We start from the raw sequence: 18,993 nt of genomic DNA on the forward strand, positions 1-18,993 counted from the left end.
ATTTTGAAGATAAACCTGTTTACAAAACTTTATTTTTGCATATTTTCTCGTTTAGTTCGAAATAATATAATAGTAATTTTTTTACTTTATTTATGTTCTCTTTCTTTAAACTTGAATGATTTTTTCGTGTTTTTCTTTTTATCCATTTATTCAACTATAAATCTAAAAACTACGAATTCGATTATAATTTACAAAATTAGTTCGGTGTCACTCATATAGTTAAAAACTAATCAATGGAGTAATACCTTTACAAAATAAACAAATAAAATAATAAAATATCAAGACAAGGAAATAAAGAGAAAAAACTAGTGGAAGATGGGAAGGAGTGAGCCACGGGTAGGAGTGAATCATCGATCCCTTAGCTAAAACGAGCCAAGAAAATGGCTCCAAAATTTTACCACAAAACGATTACCAAGTAATCATTGGGGAAATGTTGAGACAATCCAATTTTTACAGTATTTTACTGTTTGCCTTAGCGGTTTATTCCACTTTTTTCAGTCCTAAAGTAAATTTTTGGTACTTTTTAAAAGTTCTTTAATAAACACATTTGCTATTTCAAGACATCAGATAGTTATAGAAAAACAACTAATAAACAATTTAGTATCTATAACAAATTGTTTTTTATTTATAAACCACGTACTTTTTGTACATTTAACACTTTAATCCAGTTGCACAGCTTGGGGAGGAACGAGCTATTACTTCATGGGTAGGATTCAACTGCGGCTCACTTGTACTTAATGTAAGTTTTACGTTAAAAAAAGTGTTGTCTTTTGCGTAAAAACATCAAGTTTGACTTGAAGTATTTCAAATGTTACAATGTCTCAAGTGTAAAGAAGAACTACTTTAAAAGCAAAAACTTCCGGTAAAGGTGAAAGAAGCATTAATTTTAATCCAAAAAGGAAAAAGTATTAAAAAAACAGCAAAAACTTTCAACATTCCATATGCAACGCTTAGATTTAACGCTAATACATAACGCTCTAGATTTTTTAACCTTGAGGGAAGTGGAACTGTGCAGAACCTACAAAAAGTATGGTAATTTTCAATAAATTGTCTATTTTTATTAGTTTGATTTTTTTTTTTTTAAACTTGCAAAGAAAGGAGTTAAAGATTTCTCGGACTTGCATGTTATGAATCACTTTATAAGATTTTCATCGAGCCCTAAAAAAATCCATCGTTACTAAAATACGACAACTGCGAAACTCACTTATCCATAGCAGTATTAAATAAAGCAAAGGAGCATGGAGTGACCATTTTGACATTATCACCTCATTCCACACACAAGTTACAGCCTCTTGATGTGAGTGTTATTGGACTATTTAAAACTACATATAGTGCAGCAATTGATTCATGGATGCTCCACAATCTTTGAAAATTTAAACATATTGCGTTCTCTACTTCTTTTTGATTCAAATAAATCAGTCGATAGTAATGTTGTCATGCTTGGTTCGTCTATATCATCAGATTCTTTTATCAGCCCTAAATAATTTAGAGGTTTTCCTAAAGCTGAAAAAAAGAATTGTAAAAGAAAGAAAAGAAGGAAAGGTCAATCTATGAATGCCACAGACACTTCTGAGAGAGATCAGATTGAGAAAAAAGTGAAGTCAAAATTACCAAAGAAATACAAGCCAGTTTACAGAATAGTAATAAAAAAAACACCTGAGCATTTGGAGATCTCAGTTGGGAAAGGTTTAATAATTCTAGAAGATTACTTAATCTGTTTAAGACAATACCTAACTTTAATTTTCAAGTAAATAAAGCTAATGACTCACTCCTATCCGTTCCTTGGTTCACTCTTACCCGTGTTTGGGTAGGAGTGAACACCTGCATTATTTTTTATGTCTATAAAAATCTGAAAATATTTTGATATTTCTGTTAGAAACTCAATACACCAAGCTAATTTAGGCTCCTCATCCTATTTTTTTCTTTTTTGGTTTCTTCGTTATAACCGTTTAAAAAAAAGCGGCTCACTCCTACCCATCCTCCCCTACAATAAAACAAGTAATAGAAACAACAATATTTTCAAAAATCGGAATCAGAACGGAAATATTAAAGTAGTAAAGTTTAGTAAGTATATCTTCTACAAAACTAAACTAAAAAAGGTAAAGTATATCATCTGCAAAAAACGAAAAAAAAAGAGAGAATGAACTGGTGAGATAAGGTAAGTGACAACATATGTACGACAACGTACAAACATAAGTTCAGAGGGATAGAGTGTAAATAAAAAATTTCTGTAGGCAAATATAAATAAGTAAAATATATGCAAACTTTGAAAAATGCAAAATAATACAGAGGGACAACGGAACACCATAAAACATTGTCGTTGTAAAAGCATCTTAAGAGTTGTGACAATCATTTTTATATGGTGAAACACTTACTACTAGAGCTTTGACAGAATATTATATTATTTGACATCAATAGGCCTGCTATGTTATTTGACATCAATAGGCCTGCTATGTTATTTGACATCAATAGGCCTGCTATGTTATTTGACATCAAATAGGCCTGCAAAAAAAAAACTATGTACACTAAAAGTAAAAAAGAAAAATGTTCAGCAATGTTTCAATTATTGAGAAAAAATAAAAACTATTTAAATTTTCAATTATGTTTAACTACTATTTAAATTTTTAATTATATTCAATTATGAAAAAGTAACTTATTAGTTTTTAGAGTTACTAAGTTTTAAGGTATGTTGTTCAATGTGTTAATTGCTAAGTAATATGTTGTAAACTACATTATATAGGTTCTTTACTTCATTAAACAAAATCATGAAAAAAACAAATTAATACTAAAAATAGGAACGACTGAATAAATGAATAAATTGCTTTTAATTTTGTGCCAATTTAACTAATGCCAATTTGGTTTTAAAAAAAAACAATTTAATATAACACGCTATACTCATACATCTCAAAATCTTTTAAAAAATTTCACATAAGGAGTATTTATTGACTTATCTAAAGCTTTTGATATTGTCAGCCATCAAACTCTTATACAAAGTTATCATCATATAGAATAAAAGATAACACCCTCAGTTAGTTTAAAAGCTATCTTACAAATTAAAAGCAATATGTTTAAAATAAAGAATCCTCGTCTCAAGTATTAATGAGTATAACGTGTGGTGTTCCACAAAGCTCCATACTTGGACCTCTTTTCTTTATAATATATTTAAACAATCTCCATAAAACTTCAAGCCTAACCAAAATAGTATTTGCAGACGACACAAATTTATTACTACCTCACAAAAATATTCTTTTTAATAATATGACAAAAGAATTGAAAAAAGTTTCATATTGGTTCAAAATAAATAGGTTATCTTTTACCACTGCTAAAACTAAATGGACACTTTTTTATCCACTCTATAAAAACATAGAACACATCTGTTACCTGAACTCTGTAGGACCAAATCTTGAAAAAAACATTCCTATAGCAAACAGCTTAATGGTTGATCTATGTTTCCCTCTAAACTCTTACTTGAACTCTTTTGAATTATCTTTTGAAGAGTTTGAAATTGCATTTAAAATGTTGAAATCTAACAAAGCAGTAGGCCCTGATGGTATTAACGGCAACATTATTATAAGTTCATTTGATGTTTTAAAAGATATACTCTTTAAGATTTTTTTGATATTAATTAAACAGGGAATTTTTCCACAAGCTCTAAAATTAGCAAAAGTCATACCAATATTAAAAGGTGGTGACGTTGAGAATATAAGTAACTATCGTCCAATTTCACTATTTTCTGTATTCTCTAAAGTTGTAGAAAGAATTTTGAACAATAAAATTTATAATCATCTTACTATAAATAATTTATTATACAGCAATCAATATGGATTCCAAAAAAACAATTCCACTGAACATGCCATTTTACAATTTACAAGAAATATATCTGATTTGAAAATTCTCAATTTACTTTAGGTGTTTTCATTGACTTGGCAAAAGCTTTTGATACTATTGATCACAAAATTCTTTTTAAAAAGTTGGGGTGGTATGGAATTACTGGAAATATATTAATTTGGCTTAAAAGTTACCTAAATAATCGGAAACAATTTGTTTATGCAGATGATAACGTATCATCTAATTTGTTAAGTATTTCATGTGGAGTTCCTCAAGGATCCATATTAGGACCCCTCCTTTTTCTAATATATATTAATGATGTACCAAAAGCTTCTAACCTAATGACAATTATGTTTGCTGATGATTCTAACTTATTTCTTTCTCATAAAAACATTTTTTCACTTTTTAGCAACATGAACATTGAACTAGCCAAAATTTCCGAATGATTTAGATTAAACAAACTATCATTAATTGATAAAACTAAATGGATTCTTTTTCATCTTTATGGTAAAAAGTACCAGCTGCCTAGCAACTTACCCTTTCTTTTTATCGATAACATAATTATTAAAAGAGTTCTAGTGACAAGATTTTTAGGTGTATATATCGATGAAAATCTTAATTAGAAAAGCCACATTGCTAACTTGTGCAATAGCACTTATAAAAGCAAACTTAAACCTCTCTATCGGCAACAGAAACATGTAGCACGCCTTATAAATTTCAAGGACTGTTTTGCTCTCGCCAAGCCTCTGTTATATGATATGAAAGCACTCAATATATATGAGTTAAATGTTATTAATATTCTTTGTTTTATGTATAAATTCAAGACCCACCTATCACCGGTTTCTTTTCGTAACTTGTATTTACAAAGAGATAGAAACAAATATATTTTAAGGAACGATAATTTAATTCGACAACCATTTTCTCAAACTAATTTTGGAAAATTTTTTATTTCATTTCGCGGACCATTTTTATGGAATAGTATAGTTCTAAATACTTCTAAAGATTTATCTCAAGAATGTAATTTTGATTCTTTTAAACAAAATCCTAAAAAACTCATTTTTTCAACTGATAATATACTTATCTACTTTTAAATTTTAAAATTTTTTGAAAATCCCTTATCTATATTAGTATATGTATATATTTAATGTATATTCTTTTTTATTAATGAAAACTTAACTAAGAAACATTAGATTAATATTATCTCTTCGAGAGTTTCCAAATGCATCGGTATTCTATATAAAGCTAGAAACATACTAAATAAACCGCACTTAACTATACTATTAATTTGTTGACTGTCATATAAACTATGCAAATATTATATGGAAAAGCACTCAAAGGCCAAAATCTAAAACTCTTTTTAATCATCAGTAACACGCAGCTCGCATAATAAACTTTATAAATCGTCTTACTCACTCTGCGCCACGGTGGCCTATAACTCTAAATTATAGATAATGATGTTTTTGATTTTCAACCGACAATTTTTGATTTTTATATTTAAACCTATTTAAAACATGTACAACTAATTTTCTAAACTCCTAATTAGTAGATCTACAGTATAACCTACACTATTTTCAATTTTATAACTACGCCTTTCCGGTATGTATTTTGTATATTTTGTTGTTGATTTGAATACGAGCCAAATTTGATCAGCTTTGGCGCAGTGGTTGAAGTGTTGTCTTCAGAATCGGGAGGTATAAGGTTCGATGAATGCTTAAAAAACTTATTGATGGTTAATTTAAATTTAAAAAAATATTAAAAACACAGACCAGATAATCGGTTTAGAACTTTTTTTTTTTTCAAATCGGTTGAAAATAGAAATCTATAAAATAGGTCGAAAAATAAAGCGGTCAAAAACGAAAACGTCATAATTCGGTTAAAAATAAAAAAGACTATAATCGATTAAAAACAATTTAGGCCTCAGTAGGTTATCTGAAAACTAGTTCCACTTTTTAGAAGATGTTCTTTTTGTAGAACAACTTAGTAGGTCGAGAATTTTGTTGGTCTAACTATTTGACACGTGCGCTGCATCTTAAAGAAATAAAAGCTTTGAATGTGTATCAACTTAATATCTTTATTATTTTATGCTTTATGTTAAAGTGTAAAGAAAATGTAATCTCACAGGTATTTCAATTTTTTTTTGTTTATAGGCGAAAAACAAATATAATTTACAAATTGATAACAGGTGTTATCACATATGGATTTTAACATATCCGATTTTAAATGCCTATTTTAAACTAAAATTCAATCATATAAAATATGTCTCAGAATTTATCATCTTTTTTTCATTATTTCAGTTAGAGTGTTTCCTCTAATCTTAAAAGTTGTTGCTGAAATCTTAGTTCTTGAACATTTTACTATTTAACTATTAATGAATTGTTATTTATTTTACTTTTAATTAAATTGTTTTTATAATATACATATATAAAACGGTTTTTTTAAATTAAGTACTCTTTTATTTTGAATTTTTTGTTCTTTATTTAAATATTACTTTATTACAAATTGTTATAAATTTTATTTTCATATTTTTCAATAAATACTTTGTATAATATACGTATATACTATATACGTATATTATACAAAGTATTTATTGAAAACTATATACTATATAGTGTGGCTCTTGTCAATACGTGCTCTTTAATTAATTTATTTATTTTTTGTTTTTCTTTTTTACTTTTCTTTCAGTTTTTCTTGTTTACTTGATTATTACTCTTAACATGAATATTGTTCTTGAAGTATTTCTTAAACTAATTGTTATTTATTTTTACATTTATATTTTTTAATAAATAGTTTGTAAAGTATAAATATATTATACGGCTATTGTAAATACGTACGATTGGGGCTCGGTGATAAGACAAAATAATGTCTTCTACTTGCCCCGCCAGTGTTTTTATTTATAAACTTTTAAATTGTAAAATGTTATTAAACGGTGAAATAAATAAATAAAAAATAACGATCTCAATGCTCCTCTTTGCAAAACTAAATACAAAGAATTAAGTCCAATCGTGGACCTCTTCTTTGGAACAAAATTATTAAAAACTATCACCTAATTTTGACTTTTCAATCAAACTGATGGTATACTAGACTTTTTAATTATATTTATATTGTATTATATTTTATTTTTTACGAAAATCTCCATGACTTCTTTGCAAATTTACCTTTTTAATGGATTTTGTTTTCGTATTTTATTGTTTTTTATTATTGTGTTTTGTTAAACTTTATGTTATTGTTTTTGTTGTTTTACGCATTTTTATAACTTCTTTGTAATATTACGTATTTATATTATACTCGATACTAGAAAGCATTGTAAAGGGCCTCATGATCTTCTTGATGTCCTGACGCAAATTTTGTACTTTGTTAAAATTTGTATTATTAATATTATCTGTTGGCAAAAAAAAAGAATGCTATAGTAACATAGAAGAATGCTGTTAATATGGATAAGTTGGAGTAGTCAAGAAGAAAACTCATTTTGTATATAGGAATTACTTTCGCTACCTTAAAAGCTTCTGGAAAAATAGTTATTGATATTAAAATAACTTACAATTATTAAACATGACTGTCACACTTGTTGAAGTTAAAAAATAAATAACGGAAATGTTTATGAAGTTTAAGATGGAGATTTAAGAAAAGCTGAAGCAACAAGAAAACACTTCTATTCAGGGCGTAACTAGGGGGAAGGTGAATAGGGTGGCTGTCACCCTCTTTTTAAAAATGGGCCGGTTTCAAAACTTTACTAAACTTATGGTTTCGCTTTTTATTTTCATTAAAAGTAGTGTTGTCTCAAACATTTTTTAAACTCTTAGATCCATCAACTATAAAGACACAATAATTTATGAAACCGACAATTAAATTTTATTGCATAGCAACATTAATGCATGAAAGGTTTTACGTTGTTTTTTTCTAATGTCAACCAACAGATCTTATAAAAAGTGAAAATAGTGCAGCTATAAAAAAAAAACATTGCAGTACACGTTTCATTTTTGTCTTATAATAAGACTTATTGCATATAAGACTTGTTGTATAAAAATTGAGTACTTTTCTCAAGTGTTTTGTTTTTACTGAGTTTTTTAAAATTCAGGTAGTTTTCACGAACTTTACGGGAAAAAAAAGTTGGACAAATCGTCTACATCTTTTATTGCGACAGTAATCATCAACAAAACAACATTCAAATAGTTTAAGAACGCTCGAAAATAATGTCAGGTGTTTAGAATGATCATCTTTTTCACATTGGAAATGTCGTTATGTCTACTATGAACATAAGGGCTATTGCTCAAAATATAATAGCCCATAAATATAGTAAAAATATAGTAGCCCAAAATCAAAATCAATACATCACAAAACGTATCATACCAACAAACTTTCCAAAAAATTTTAAATGGATGGGCAAATGTTAATATTCTATTGTACAGCAAGGTTTGTTTTGCGGGGCTCGTGTGCTTTGTTTTGAAAAGAAAGAAATGATAAAAGGTCTTGTGTTAACAAAGCCTTTAAAAATTTGAAATAAGCTTAAAGAAAAATTAGATTTTCGCAAAAATAGAATTTCTCACGAATATAATTGACAAATATTATACATTTCAATCAACACTTGGGAATGTTTCTTTTAGAGTTGGAAGACAACAGTTATACCGCTACGGTGAACAGACGTAATTTTAATAGAAAGAAAAAAAATTAAAAATGGCTATAACTTTATTAGAAATACAAGAAATGTTTATCCCACACAAAAAAGAAATACAATTAATATTTAAAGAACAAGAATAAGTATTCGTTGATTAACTTAATGATAACTTAAAAATACTCAAAAATGTACGCTTGGATAATATTGAAAAAAAAATCATCGGATTACAATAAAAAAGTTCACTTATTGGAAAACGCTATAAAGGACTTAAAAGAAAGTTTAAATTTTCATGAACATTTAATTGACCAAAAGGTGAAAGCTGTTAAAGGATATAAAACTCCATATATTATTAACATTTTAAACAAAGATGTAGAGCCTCTGAAGAGAGGTCGACGAGAAAATAACTTATAGATAGTTGGAATTACTGAAAATGCAAATGAAACCTGGGATGAAACTGAAGAAAAGGTTCAAAATTTGTTATGCGTAAAATTAAGAGTTAAAGGAGTTGAAATTGAAAAGGCACATCGAGTAGGTTTTTTAAAAGAAGCCCAATCTGGAACCATTGTATTAAAATTATTGAGATTTAAAGACAAATCCTAAAAAAAAACTAAAAGGATTGAACATCTGCGTAAATGAAGATTTCTCGCAAGAGACGGCAAACCTTCGTAAGTAGTTATTTACAAAAGCGAAAGAAAGAAAATCAAAAGGAGAAAACGTTATTGTCAGGTATGAATGCTAAAAAATATAAATTCTGAGTTTATGGTAATATGCTTAATCGAAGTATGGTGCAAAAATGAAAAAAAATATTATGCAAATTCCAGGTTATAAAGCAATTCAACAAACTCGAAGTGGTGGAATTGGTGGCGGTGTATGCATTTTTATTCACGAGTCAATCCATTTTCAAAAAAATAGAAATTCTCAGCATTCAAAATGCGGATTATGAATCATTAACTATCTTAATATTAATATTGTAATTTAATAGTAGTAGTGTCGTTTCACTTTCGTTTTCAAAGTAGTTTTAATTAGTTACAAGGCTTCTCTGATCTTGGAAAGCGCGTTCTCAAAATACACGCCGTCTTTTGAGCAAGAGAGAGCTATGCAAGTTAAAACTTTTTACTTATTGGAATTTAACTATTATTTATTAGTTGATATATTCGATAAATTATAATAGCAATATTAAGACCATATGATAAAAAATAGTTTAGTAAATTGTATATTACATTTTTATTAGATAAAAAGTAGAAAAGGATCACTCTATTTACTTTTTTTAATCGTTTATATTCTGTTTTTTACTTTTTTTAATCGTTTATATTCTGTTGCTATTCTTTTATTTTTATTTACATTCTTTTTCTCGCAGTTTTGTTTTTATTGAGCTTATTTTTAACTTTTAAGAAAGTAAGTAGGGGGGGGGGGGGGTATGGATTTAAGAAAGTAAGTAGGGGGGGTATGGATTTAAGAAAGTAAGTAGGGGGGTATGGATTTAAGAAAGTAAGTAGGGGGGGGGGGTATGGAAAGTAAGTAGGGGGTATGGATGAGGCTTAACAATTTTTCATGAGTTATACCAATACTTTATCATTAAATTATTTATTACTACTTTTAAATTTATTTATTAAAGAAAATAATAAAAAAGTTTCAAGAAGTAGTAAATTATTATAATTCAATATACATTGAATGCAATTATTTCAAACTTTGCTTATTTTATTATGTCGATTATTATTTTATTGACATTGACATTTCTGTAATGCTACTACCTATTTTTGTTCTTGTTTAAAAAATAAAAATAAAGTTCAATGTTGCATATGTAGTTTTTAAGTAGTTTCTAGGCTTTTCTAAATGCTTTTTTTATTCACGTAGTTTTACAAGCAAGGTCTGCAAGAAAATTTGAGCTGAAAAGTTTTTCTTACCTTTCAAGGAGAATTAATATTGTTTTCTGTTTAATTTAATTTGTCTAAATAGAGTAGTTTTAATAAATGTTTGTTTGTTCTTGGTTTTTTACTTATTTGTTTTCATATTTTTAAGAACTAGGCCACTAAGCTAAGCAAGATTTGTTTTATTTTGTAGTGCAATTTGAAAGAGCTGAAGTGCTTTTTAGTCTCTTCAAATCAATATATATATGTATATATATATATATATATATATATATATATATATATATATACATATATATATATATATAGATATAGATATAGATATAGATATAGATATAGATATAGATATATAGATATATATATATATATATATATATATATATATATATATACACAGACACGCAAACATACATACATACATACATACATACATACATACATATCACTTTAGAGTAAAATATACTGACTGGCATTGCTTCATTTTTTATACAAGATTCTGCATTTATTATTATTTATTAGAAAAGATAACAATTCGTAAAAATTTTTTAGGTTCATTTATTATTCAGTTGAAACAGTAGTATTATTACTGGTAATATGTTTAATTATAACAGTGAAATTGAAATGGATAATATTAGGTTCGAAGAAGGTATTAGTGTAAATGGTAATCCATCCAGTCGGCGTAACGACACACCGTATTAAAAAGCATTGTTTTAAAATTAACCATCTTGAATTGGGTAAAAATAAACTAAAAAATCAGTAGCGGTTTGCTGAGTTAATTTTATAAAAAAATGCTAAAAAGTTGTTGTGCAGTAGGTTGCACTAACAACATAAAAAAAATCTAGAATTTAAGTCTTCCTCAAGATGAAGTACTTTGAAGAAAGTGATTGAATACTCGTGCACTAGATTAGTGTTTCCCAACCGTTTTAGTGCCATACCCCACCAAAACTCATAAAAACTTAAAATGTCCCCCATATTACATATGAATAATTTTTAATATTATAAATTTTTCATAAGTAGTATAAATAATATACTGCAGGAAAAAATCACAAAAAGTTAATTATTATTTAAAAAAAATTCATGTAAACAAAATATAGTAAACAATATATAAGTAAATAAAATAAAACACATTAGGTATTCAAGTCTAAAATAAATGAAATTTAGTGAGATCCTTGTGCTTGATACTGGTAACAAAAAGATTTTATATTGGGTTCCAATTTTGTTAGCTTCATTTTTAGATCTCTCCGTTGTGTTATATCCAAATGATTTCTTTTTTTAAGTAACAAATCAGTTATGGCACTAAATCCGCATTCAGCTAAATATAAAGAAGGAAACGATAATAATAGTTTTCTTGCACATTCTGTTGTGCTTGGATTTTACCTTTGGTCTCTTCAAAAAACCATGCAATCGATCCTTTCATATTAAATAAAATTTTTACTGACTCGTCATTCTGCATTTCCGCTAATTGTTCTTGGTACTGCATATTTGAAATATGAGATAAATTAACTAACATTGGCTGCATCAACCAAGTCGGAAAATCAATTTCTTTCAAATCAGAGAATCTTCCTTTTAAATCAGCTGATAATTTTTTGTAGATGCTCAGCAATATTAAGTATAGCGGTATCAATTACTTCACATTTTTGAAGCCAATGAAATTTTTCAAATTGTTTTTGGTAAACATCTTTTTAAAATAGTTTAATAGACGTAATAAAACCAAATATGTTCGCTGTAGCATCGACAAGAGTTTTATTTGTTCCTTGAATTTCTTTATTCAATATATTTAGTTTTTCAAAAATATCGGTTAAATAACTCAAATATGCCTTAGAATTGATTGTTAACAGATATTGCATTTCAGTTTTGTCGCTTAAAAAATCGCTAAGAGTATCAAACAGTTCAATAAATCTTTTTAAACAGTTCTCTTTCGAAAGCCATCTTACCTCAGTGTGAAGTAAAAGTCTCACATGAGCTTCGTTATTTTCTTCACAAAGTAGTTTTAAAATGCGCTCTTGTTTTGCACTTGCTTTAATAGAATTAATGCATTTTACAACCAAGTTCATTATTTTATTTTGAACAGGAGAAATATTTTTAGCTACCAAACTTCCTTTTCCCTGTGAATAACATAGTGCACAAGAAGCATATCTGGATTTTCATCTTTCATCAGTTTTAGGCAACCATTTTTTTTGCCCATCATATTAGGAGCACCATCAGCAGCGCAGGACGTTATATTTTTCATCGGTATTTTATTCGTATCTAAGTAACTTTTTAGAGTACTATATATATATCTTTAACAAAAGTGCTGCTTTTTAATGATTTTCAAAACAACATTTCTTCAGCAAAATTATTATTATCAATGTATTTGACATATGTAAGTAATACTGCTTCGCTGTCTCTCAATCTTGATTCGTCCATTTGCATCGAAAAAAGTCTTGTTTTTAATTTTTCGATAAGTTGTATTTCAACATCTTTACTCATTTTGTCGATTCTTCTGCTGACAGTATTGCTACTTAGTCGCATAGTTTTCACGCCTTTGTCATCTTTTCCAAAAACAGTTTTAACAAATGTTGATATTGAAGGCTTGATTTACTGCTCTCCTATTGTACAATTTTTCCCAGATTTAGTGATGAGTAATGAAATTTGATGCCTCAAGAATGCGATTAACCTCAAGAGTGCGATTAATATCAACATTATGAGCAGTAAAGACTTTTAAGTTGCTCTTTTTCATCATTTTTCTTTAAAATTTGAAAATAATTCAAATTCTTTTACATTTTTTTATTATTCAGTTGTAGCAATAGTAATATTTCTGGTAATATGTTTAGTAAGCAAAGTATGAATTTTACTATTTATAGTAACAATTAATTTACAACAGTTTCAAATTTAAATGATTTTAAATTTTTTTATAATTTCAAACATAATTATATTCTTTTTTTTTTTTAGTTGCCTTTGTCATTTCTTAATTAGTTTGCTTACTATTGAAACATGGATTTAATTTTGTAAATTTAACAAGGTGTGAAATTTACTCAACAAATCAGTTTATAGAGTAAATTTCACACCATGAAATTTACTCTATAAACACAGTTTATAGAGTAAATTTCATGGTGTTACAGTTCGTAGTTAGAGAGAAGCTGGAGCTTAATTAAAAAATGCTGGAAATTAAATCAAGGTAAATACATATAATTTTGTTTACTGGTAACATAATAAAACCAGTTACTACTATTTATTGTGTAATTTTTTACTTTTTTTAACAAGCTGCTTTGGAAACACTTTCTCTCCCACTCTCTCTTAGATCAGAGGAAGAATTAGTAAATCTTATGTAATTACTGAGCTCTTACGTATTTCCTAATACCTTAATTGATAATGACCATTTATAAGAAATATTTTACGAGTTGCATGCTATTTTATGGTATAATTGTTCAAATTATTTAACTATAATTGTCCCTCGATTGTTCAAATATTGTAATAAATAAAATCTTTTTAGTCCAAGTATTTTATTTGATAAAATTAATAAGCCGTGGTGTTATATGCCAGTGTTACTGCATTGTGTTGCCTAGCCTTTTTATAATCTTTTCTTTTTTAATTACTCTGGAGACACTGTAATGTGTGCTTACAATTAGTTTATGCTATGCGCTATGCGTTATTGTTGTTGTATTTTGTGTTGATAGACCTAGGCTGTCAGCTATTTTTTTATTCTTTATATTTTCTGTAATACTATTACCCTAACTCTACTAACAATAAAATGCAAATAATCCTTTTTAATTAAAAATTGTAATTTTTTTTTTCTTTTTTTTTTTAGGTATTTGTAGGCTTTACTTGACTTTCTTTTTCTGGTACTTGTGTTTTGACAGATTTTAAAAAGAACTTAACTGATGTTAATGCGGTCTTTTTGTCGTTAACTACAAAAAATGACATGCTGATAGAGAGTCAAAGTTAAAATATTATTTATAGATAAATTTGTATTTAACTTTTTAGATAATATATCAAGTTTTTTTTTTTTTTTTAAACATCTCCGTTTCCAACAAGGCTTTTGCACCTTGTCTAAAAGAGAAAGGGCATCATTAGAAGAACCACTCCAGATATGGCAACAGTATTCCATACAAGGCCGGATTTGGGATTTATAGAGATAGAGAATAGAATCCAAAGTAAGAAAGTGACGAGTTCGATAAAGAGATGCAACCTTAGCAGATGCTAATTTTGCAACTGATTTGATATATGATTTCCAAGAAAGATTGGAAGTTAGAGGTAATCCAAGAAGATGAAGAGTAGATGACTCATCGAGTACATCACCGTTCATAAATATAGCAAGATCTAAATTATTGCAATAACGATTAGCTGAAAAAAATTGATTTTTATCTGTATTGAAGTTCACCAGCCACTGTGAGCCCCATGCTGTGAGATCCTGTTTAAGCTCAAACGCCCCCTCCAAGCAATCAGAGAGTGTTGGTTTCTTATCACGACAAGAATAAATGGTAGTATCATCAGCAAACAATGCCACCATAGATGTGAAAATATCTAGAAGATCATTAATGTAAATTAAAAAGAGTATATGGCCAAGGATAGAACCTTGAGGAACCCCTAAAGTTACAGAATAAGAAGAAGAGTGCTGTCCATTGAGGACAACTTTTATACTCCGATTGGAAAGGAAGAATTCAATAATCTTAAAGATGTTGCCAGATGCACCATAAGAAGAAAGCTTATGGAGAAGACCAGCATGCCAAATTTTATCAAAAGCTTTTGAAATGTCAAGAGCGATGGCCTTAACCTCTCCACCTTTATCTTATGCACAATAAAACCTATCTGTTATTACTGTTAGCAAATCAGCTGTATAACGAGAAGATCAAAATAAACAGTGGGTGGCCATTGAAATAGGTCCATCACGTTTTTTGTTATATTGTCAGCATCAATTCACCTTTCAAACGTAAAATTCACAATTTTTCATAATTATTTACGACATTATTACAAGTTATAGTGTAGGCAACATTATTTTGTTGCTAGCAACACTGTATTTTGCATGTTTTGACATGTAAAACCGTAAAATTGGGTTCAGTTACTATTTGTAGAGTGCCGAAGTTTGTTGTGTGTGTGTTAAGGATCTTTCTTTAAACGTTATTTTAACCGACTATTTTTCAAAATTTTAATTTTTTAAGTGTTATATTAAGTGAAAGACTTCTTTGAAAGTAGTTTTTCCAAAAACATACATTATTTCAACTTTTTTAATTTTCTTTTAATATTTTTGTTGTGTGTTTATTTGTCTTTTAAATTTTTTAAAGTTTCTGACAATGGGTAAAAAAAAGATGTGAATGTTTGTAAAAAAAGTGAAATAATGTCACTTTTAAGCAACACTAACTATTCTCAACGAGAAATTTCAAGAAGAATTGGCGTTTCAAGGCAGACTGTGCAAAGAATAGCATCAAAAATAAAAAATGGCGAAAACCCTATATCTACACTCCGTAAAAACTATAAAGGAAAACGCCTTACAACGCCAAGGTCTGAGAGAATTATCAGGAATATTTGCTTGGAGAATAGAAAGAAACCCAGAAAAATAATCACAACATTGATTAAAGATGCTGGAATTAATATTAGTGATTGCACAGTCAGGAGACGCTTAGATGAGTTAGGCTTTAAGCGTTACCCTCCTGCAAAAAAAACAAAATTAACGCTTGCCATGAAGGATAAAAGACTATAAATGGGCTATAAAACACCGCAATATGACAACAGATGATTGGAGAAAGGTATTCATTTCTTAAACATGTCATTTTCTGCTTTAATTTTCGATTTTCTTTAGATTAATGAAAGACTAACATTTTGTGAAACATTTGTTTTCAGGTGTGAATTTTCTTATGAATCCACGTTTCAGATCTTGGACGACAAAGCCTCATTTGTGCGACAAAGGGTGGGTGAAAAATTTAATCCAGACTGCATTATCGAGAACGTAAAACTTCCATTGTCAATTATGGTGTGGTCTGTTATATGTGGTAAGGGTACGGGAAGGCTTTACATAGTCCAAAGGACAATGAGGCAGGACCAATACAAAGAAGTTTTGGAGCAAAAGCTCATTCCTCAAGTCTCGGAATGGTTTCCAGATGGCAAATTTATATTTATGCAAGATTCTGTCCTATGCCATACGGCAAAATCCATTAAAAAGTTTCTTGGAGAGAAAAAAATTCCACTGCTGGATTGGCCAGGAAATTCCCCGGATCTTAATCCTATAGAAAACCTGTGGGAGCTATTAAAACGGGAGGTTTCTTCAAAAGATCTGGTGACAAATAAAACCCAGCTTATTGAAAAACTAATTGAAGGTTGGCATCGAAACCCTCACATAAAGGAATTGGCACAGAAATGCATTGACAGCATGCCACTGAGAGTAGAAGCTGTTATAGCAGCAAAGGGTGGATTTACAAAATATTGATAACAAAAAAAATTCGTTTGTTTTTATATTTATATTTGATAATAAACAACTATTCTTTAAATTTTTAATTATTTTTTACCGTAAACCTTTAATTTTTTTTTACATAATGGATAAAATTTCACAAAAATGTGTAGAAAACTCAATGGCCCTATTTCAATGGCCACCCACTGTATATTGATGATCAGAAAGTAAGTTATTAGATTCAAGATGAGAAATAAAGTGTTTATTAATTAAAGATATAAAAACCTTGCTTATGATAGGAAGAAGACAAATGGGATGGTAGTTAGACGAATCAGATTGCTCTCCAGAATTTTTAAAAATAGGGATAACAGATACCGCTTTCCATCAGGCTGGAAAACAAGACTTTGATAAGCACTTGTTGAATAGTTTTGAAAGTGTAGACGACAGCTCCGGAGAACACTTCTGCAAGACAATAACAGGTATGTTGTCCGGGCCACAAGCTGTAGAAGAGTCTAGGCAGGAAATCACTTTAGATACAGAAGCTGGAGTGATATGAGTGTCAAGCAATGGATCAACCTGTTTGTTGGCAATATCAGGTAGAACGCAACTAGTGGAATCAAGAGATGATATTGATGAAAAGTTTTCAGCAAACAATTCAGCTTCGTCTTTAGGTGAGGTGACAAAGTCTGAACCATACAAAAGAGGTGGAATTAAAGATTTTCACTTATTATTGATACATTTAAAGATTCTCCAGAAACCACGAGAGCCTAATTTTTGAGATGAGATACGAGATTTCATGACCTGAGAATAGCGGGTTTTGGCGTTAGACAAAACCTTTTTACAATTGTTTCTAGCAGTAATAAACAGACGTCTGTTTTCTGGAGAATTGTTTTGCTCATAAATATGGAAGTTACGGTTTCGATTGGCAGTTGCAGCTGCACAATGTGAGCAAAAATTATGAAGGAGAATGGGACTTAACCTGGAATCGTTGAGAGGGAACAAAAGATTCCATGCCAGCCTGAATCCATGAAGTTATGTAAGAAGCACATTTGTTGACAGGAAGACAAAAGATCTCTACCCAAGCGCCATCACGAAGAAAATTACGGAAAGAATCTCAGTCAGCTTTACTGTAGTTGTAAGAGGTTCGATAATAGGGGGATTCAGGCGATGAAGAAGAATGAGATATTAGTTTTAGGGAGATCAAACTGTGATCAAAAGCACCTAAGGGTGAATGTGGAGAAACTGAGTACTGACTAGGATCAGAAATAAGACATAAGTCGAATAGAGAAGGTAAATGGTTGTCAGGCAAGCGAGTTCAAAAGTTGACTATTTGAGTTAGGGATTGAGAAAGGCAAAAGTTGTGGGCTTTAATGCCTGCAGAATCACTGACACTAGAGCCAAGCCATTCAGAGTGGTGAGCATTAAAGTCACCGACAACAACTATATTAGCTGATGGATAAAGAGAGATGGCTTGGTAAATATGATCAGAAATAACATCAAAAAGAGTGCAGTTTTGAGATGAAGGAGAGCAATATAGAACAAAGTTATTAATGTGTTTTTGTTATTAATGATTTAATTACCCATAACCCGTATTAGGGGTTGCTTACTGCTAGTTTTTTATTATTGTTACTGTTGTAAATTACTTCTGTTATTATTATAATTGTAGTTGTTATTGTTATTACTCCTGTTATTATTACAATGATTATTACTGTATTATTACACAGGTCAACAGAAAAAAAAAATTTTTTTTGGTGCCAAGCAAACAATTTGTTTTTTGTGTTGCGTTTCTCTTTTGATTTCAAATATGCAACTCATTTTTCACCATCACGTCAAGTTGTAAGGATCGTTGTAAACATTTATAACATTTGCACTTTCAACTAAAGTGCAAAAGCGAATTTTAAAAATCGCGAAAAAAATCATATAGTTTGGCCGGTAATGGTATCAACTGCTAGCCAACTGTTTTATTACTGTTGGGCCGTTAATGGTACCAACAGTTTATAAAACAGTTGGCTAAATGCTGGTAAAAGCGTTACATTTTTTTCACGGTACTAACTAAATAGCCGACTGTTGGTCCAACTGTAGCAAATAGTTGGTTATTAGGATCGGGCCAACTACTTACCAACAGTTCAATGTTTACTGGGTAGAAAATAAAATTTCAAAAAGTATTGAAGTTATATATAAAACTAGATATATGTTGGATAAAAGCTGTTTAAAGTCTAATTGTTTTTCATTTATTCATAGCTATATTAGATATTGTAAAATTGCATGGGCAAGCACTTATCCGTCAAGACTAACGTGTATCTTAAAAAAACAAAAACAAGCAA

At 29.1% G+C, this 18,993-nt stretch overlaps 1 protein-coding gene across 1 annotated transcript; it reads right to left on the bottom strand.

The window, feature by feature from the left end:
* Positions 1 to 11,465: 11,465 nt before the first annotated feature.
* On the bottom strand, positions 11,466 to 12,777 carry LOC136088392 (SCAN domain-containing protein 3-like). Its single transcript, XM_065812099.1, has 4 exons — positions 12,682 to 12,777; positions 12,020 to 12,413; positions 11,686 to 11,883; positions 11,466 to 11,620 (listed from the first exon to the last, which is right to left on the bottom strand). Exons 1-4 carry the CDS (start codon positions 12,775 to 12,777, stop codon positions 11,466 to 11,468), a joined length of 843 nt encoding a protein of 280 aa, XP_065668171.1.
* Between the last annotated feature and the right edge of the window lie 6,216 nt (positions 12,778 to 18,993).

The sequence above is a fragment of the Hydra vulgaris genome, chromosome 12, assembly GCF_038396675.1.
Source record: "Hydra vulgaris chromosome 12, alternate assembly HydraT2T_AEP".
NCBI lineage: Eukaryota > Metazoa > Cnidaria > Hydrozoa > Anthoathecata > Hydridae > Hydra > Hydra vulgaris.

What these genes read in the sequence shown, in the direction of transcription:
- LOC136088392 (XM_065812099.1), bottom strand. Translation starts at nt 12,777, where the DNA reads ATGAGTAAAGATGTTGAAATACAACTTATCGAAAAATTAAAAACAAGA. An exon ending in TGCTACAGCGAACATATTTG is followed by an intron (nt 11,884 to 12,019) that starts GTTTTATTACGT and finishes AAAAATTATCAG; the next exon opens with CTGATTTAAAAGGAAGATTC. An exon ending in GTTTTTTGAAGAGACCAAAG is followed by an intron (nt 11,621 to 11,685) that starts GTAAAATCCAAG and finishes CTTTATATTTAG; the next exon opens with CTGAATGCGGATTTAGTGCC.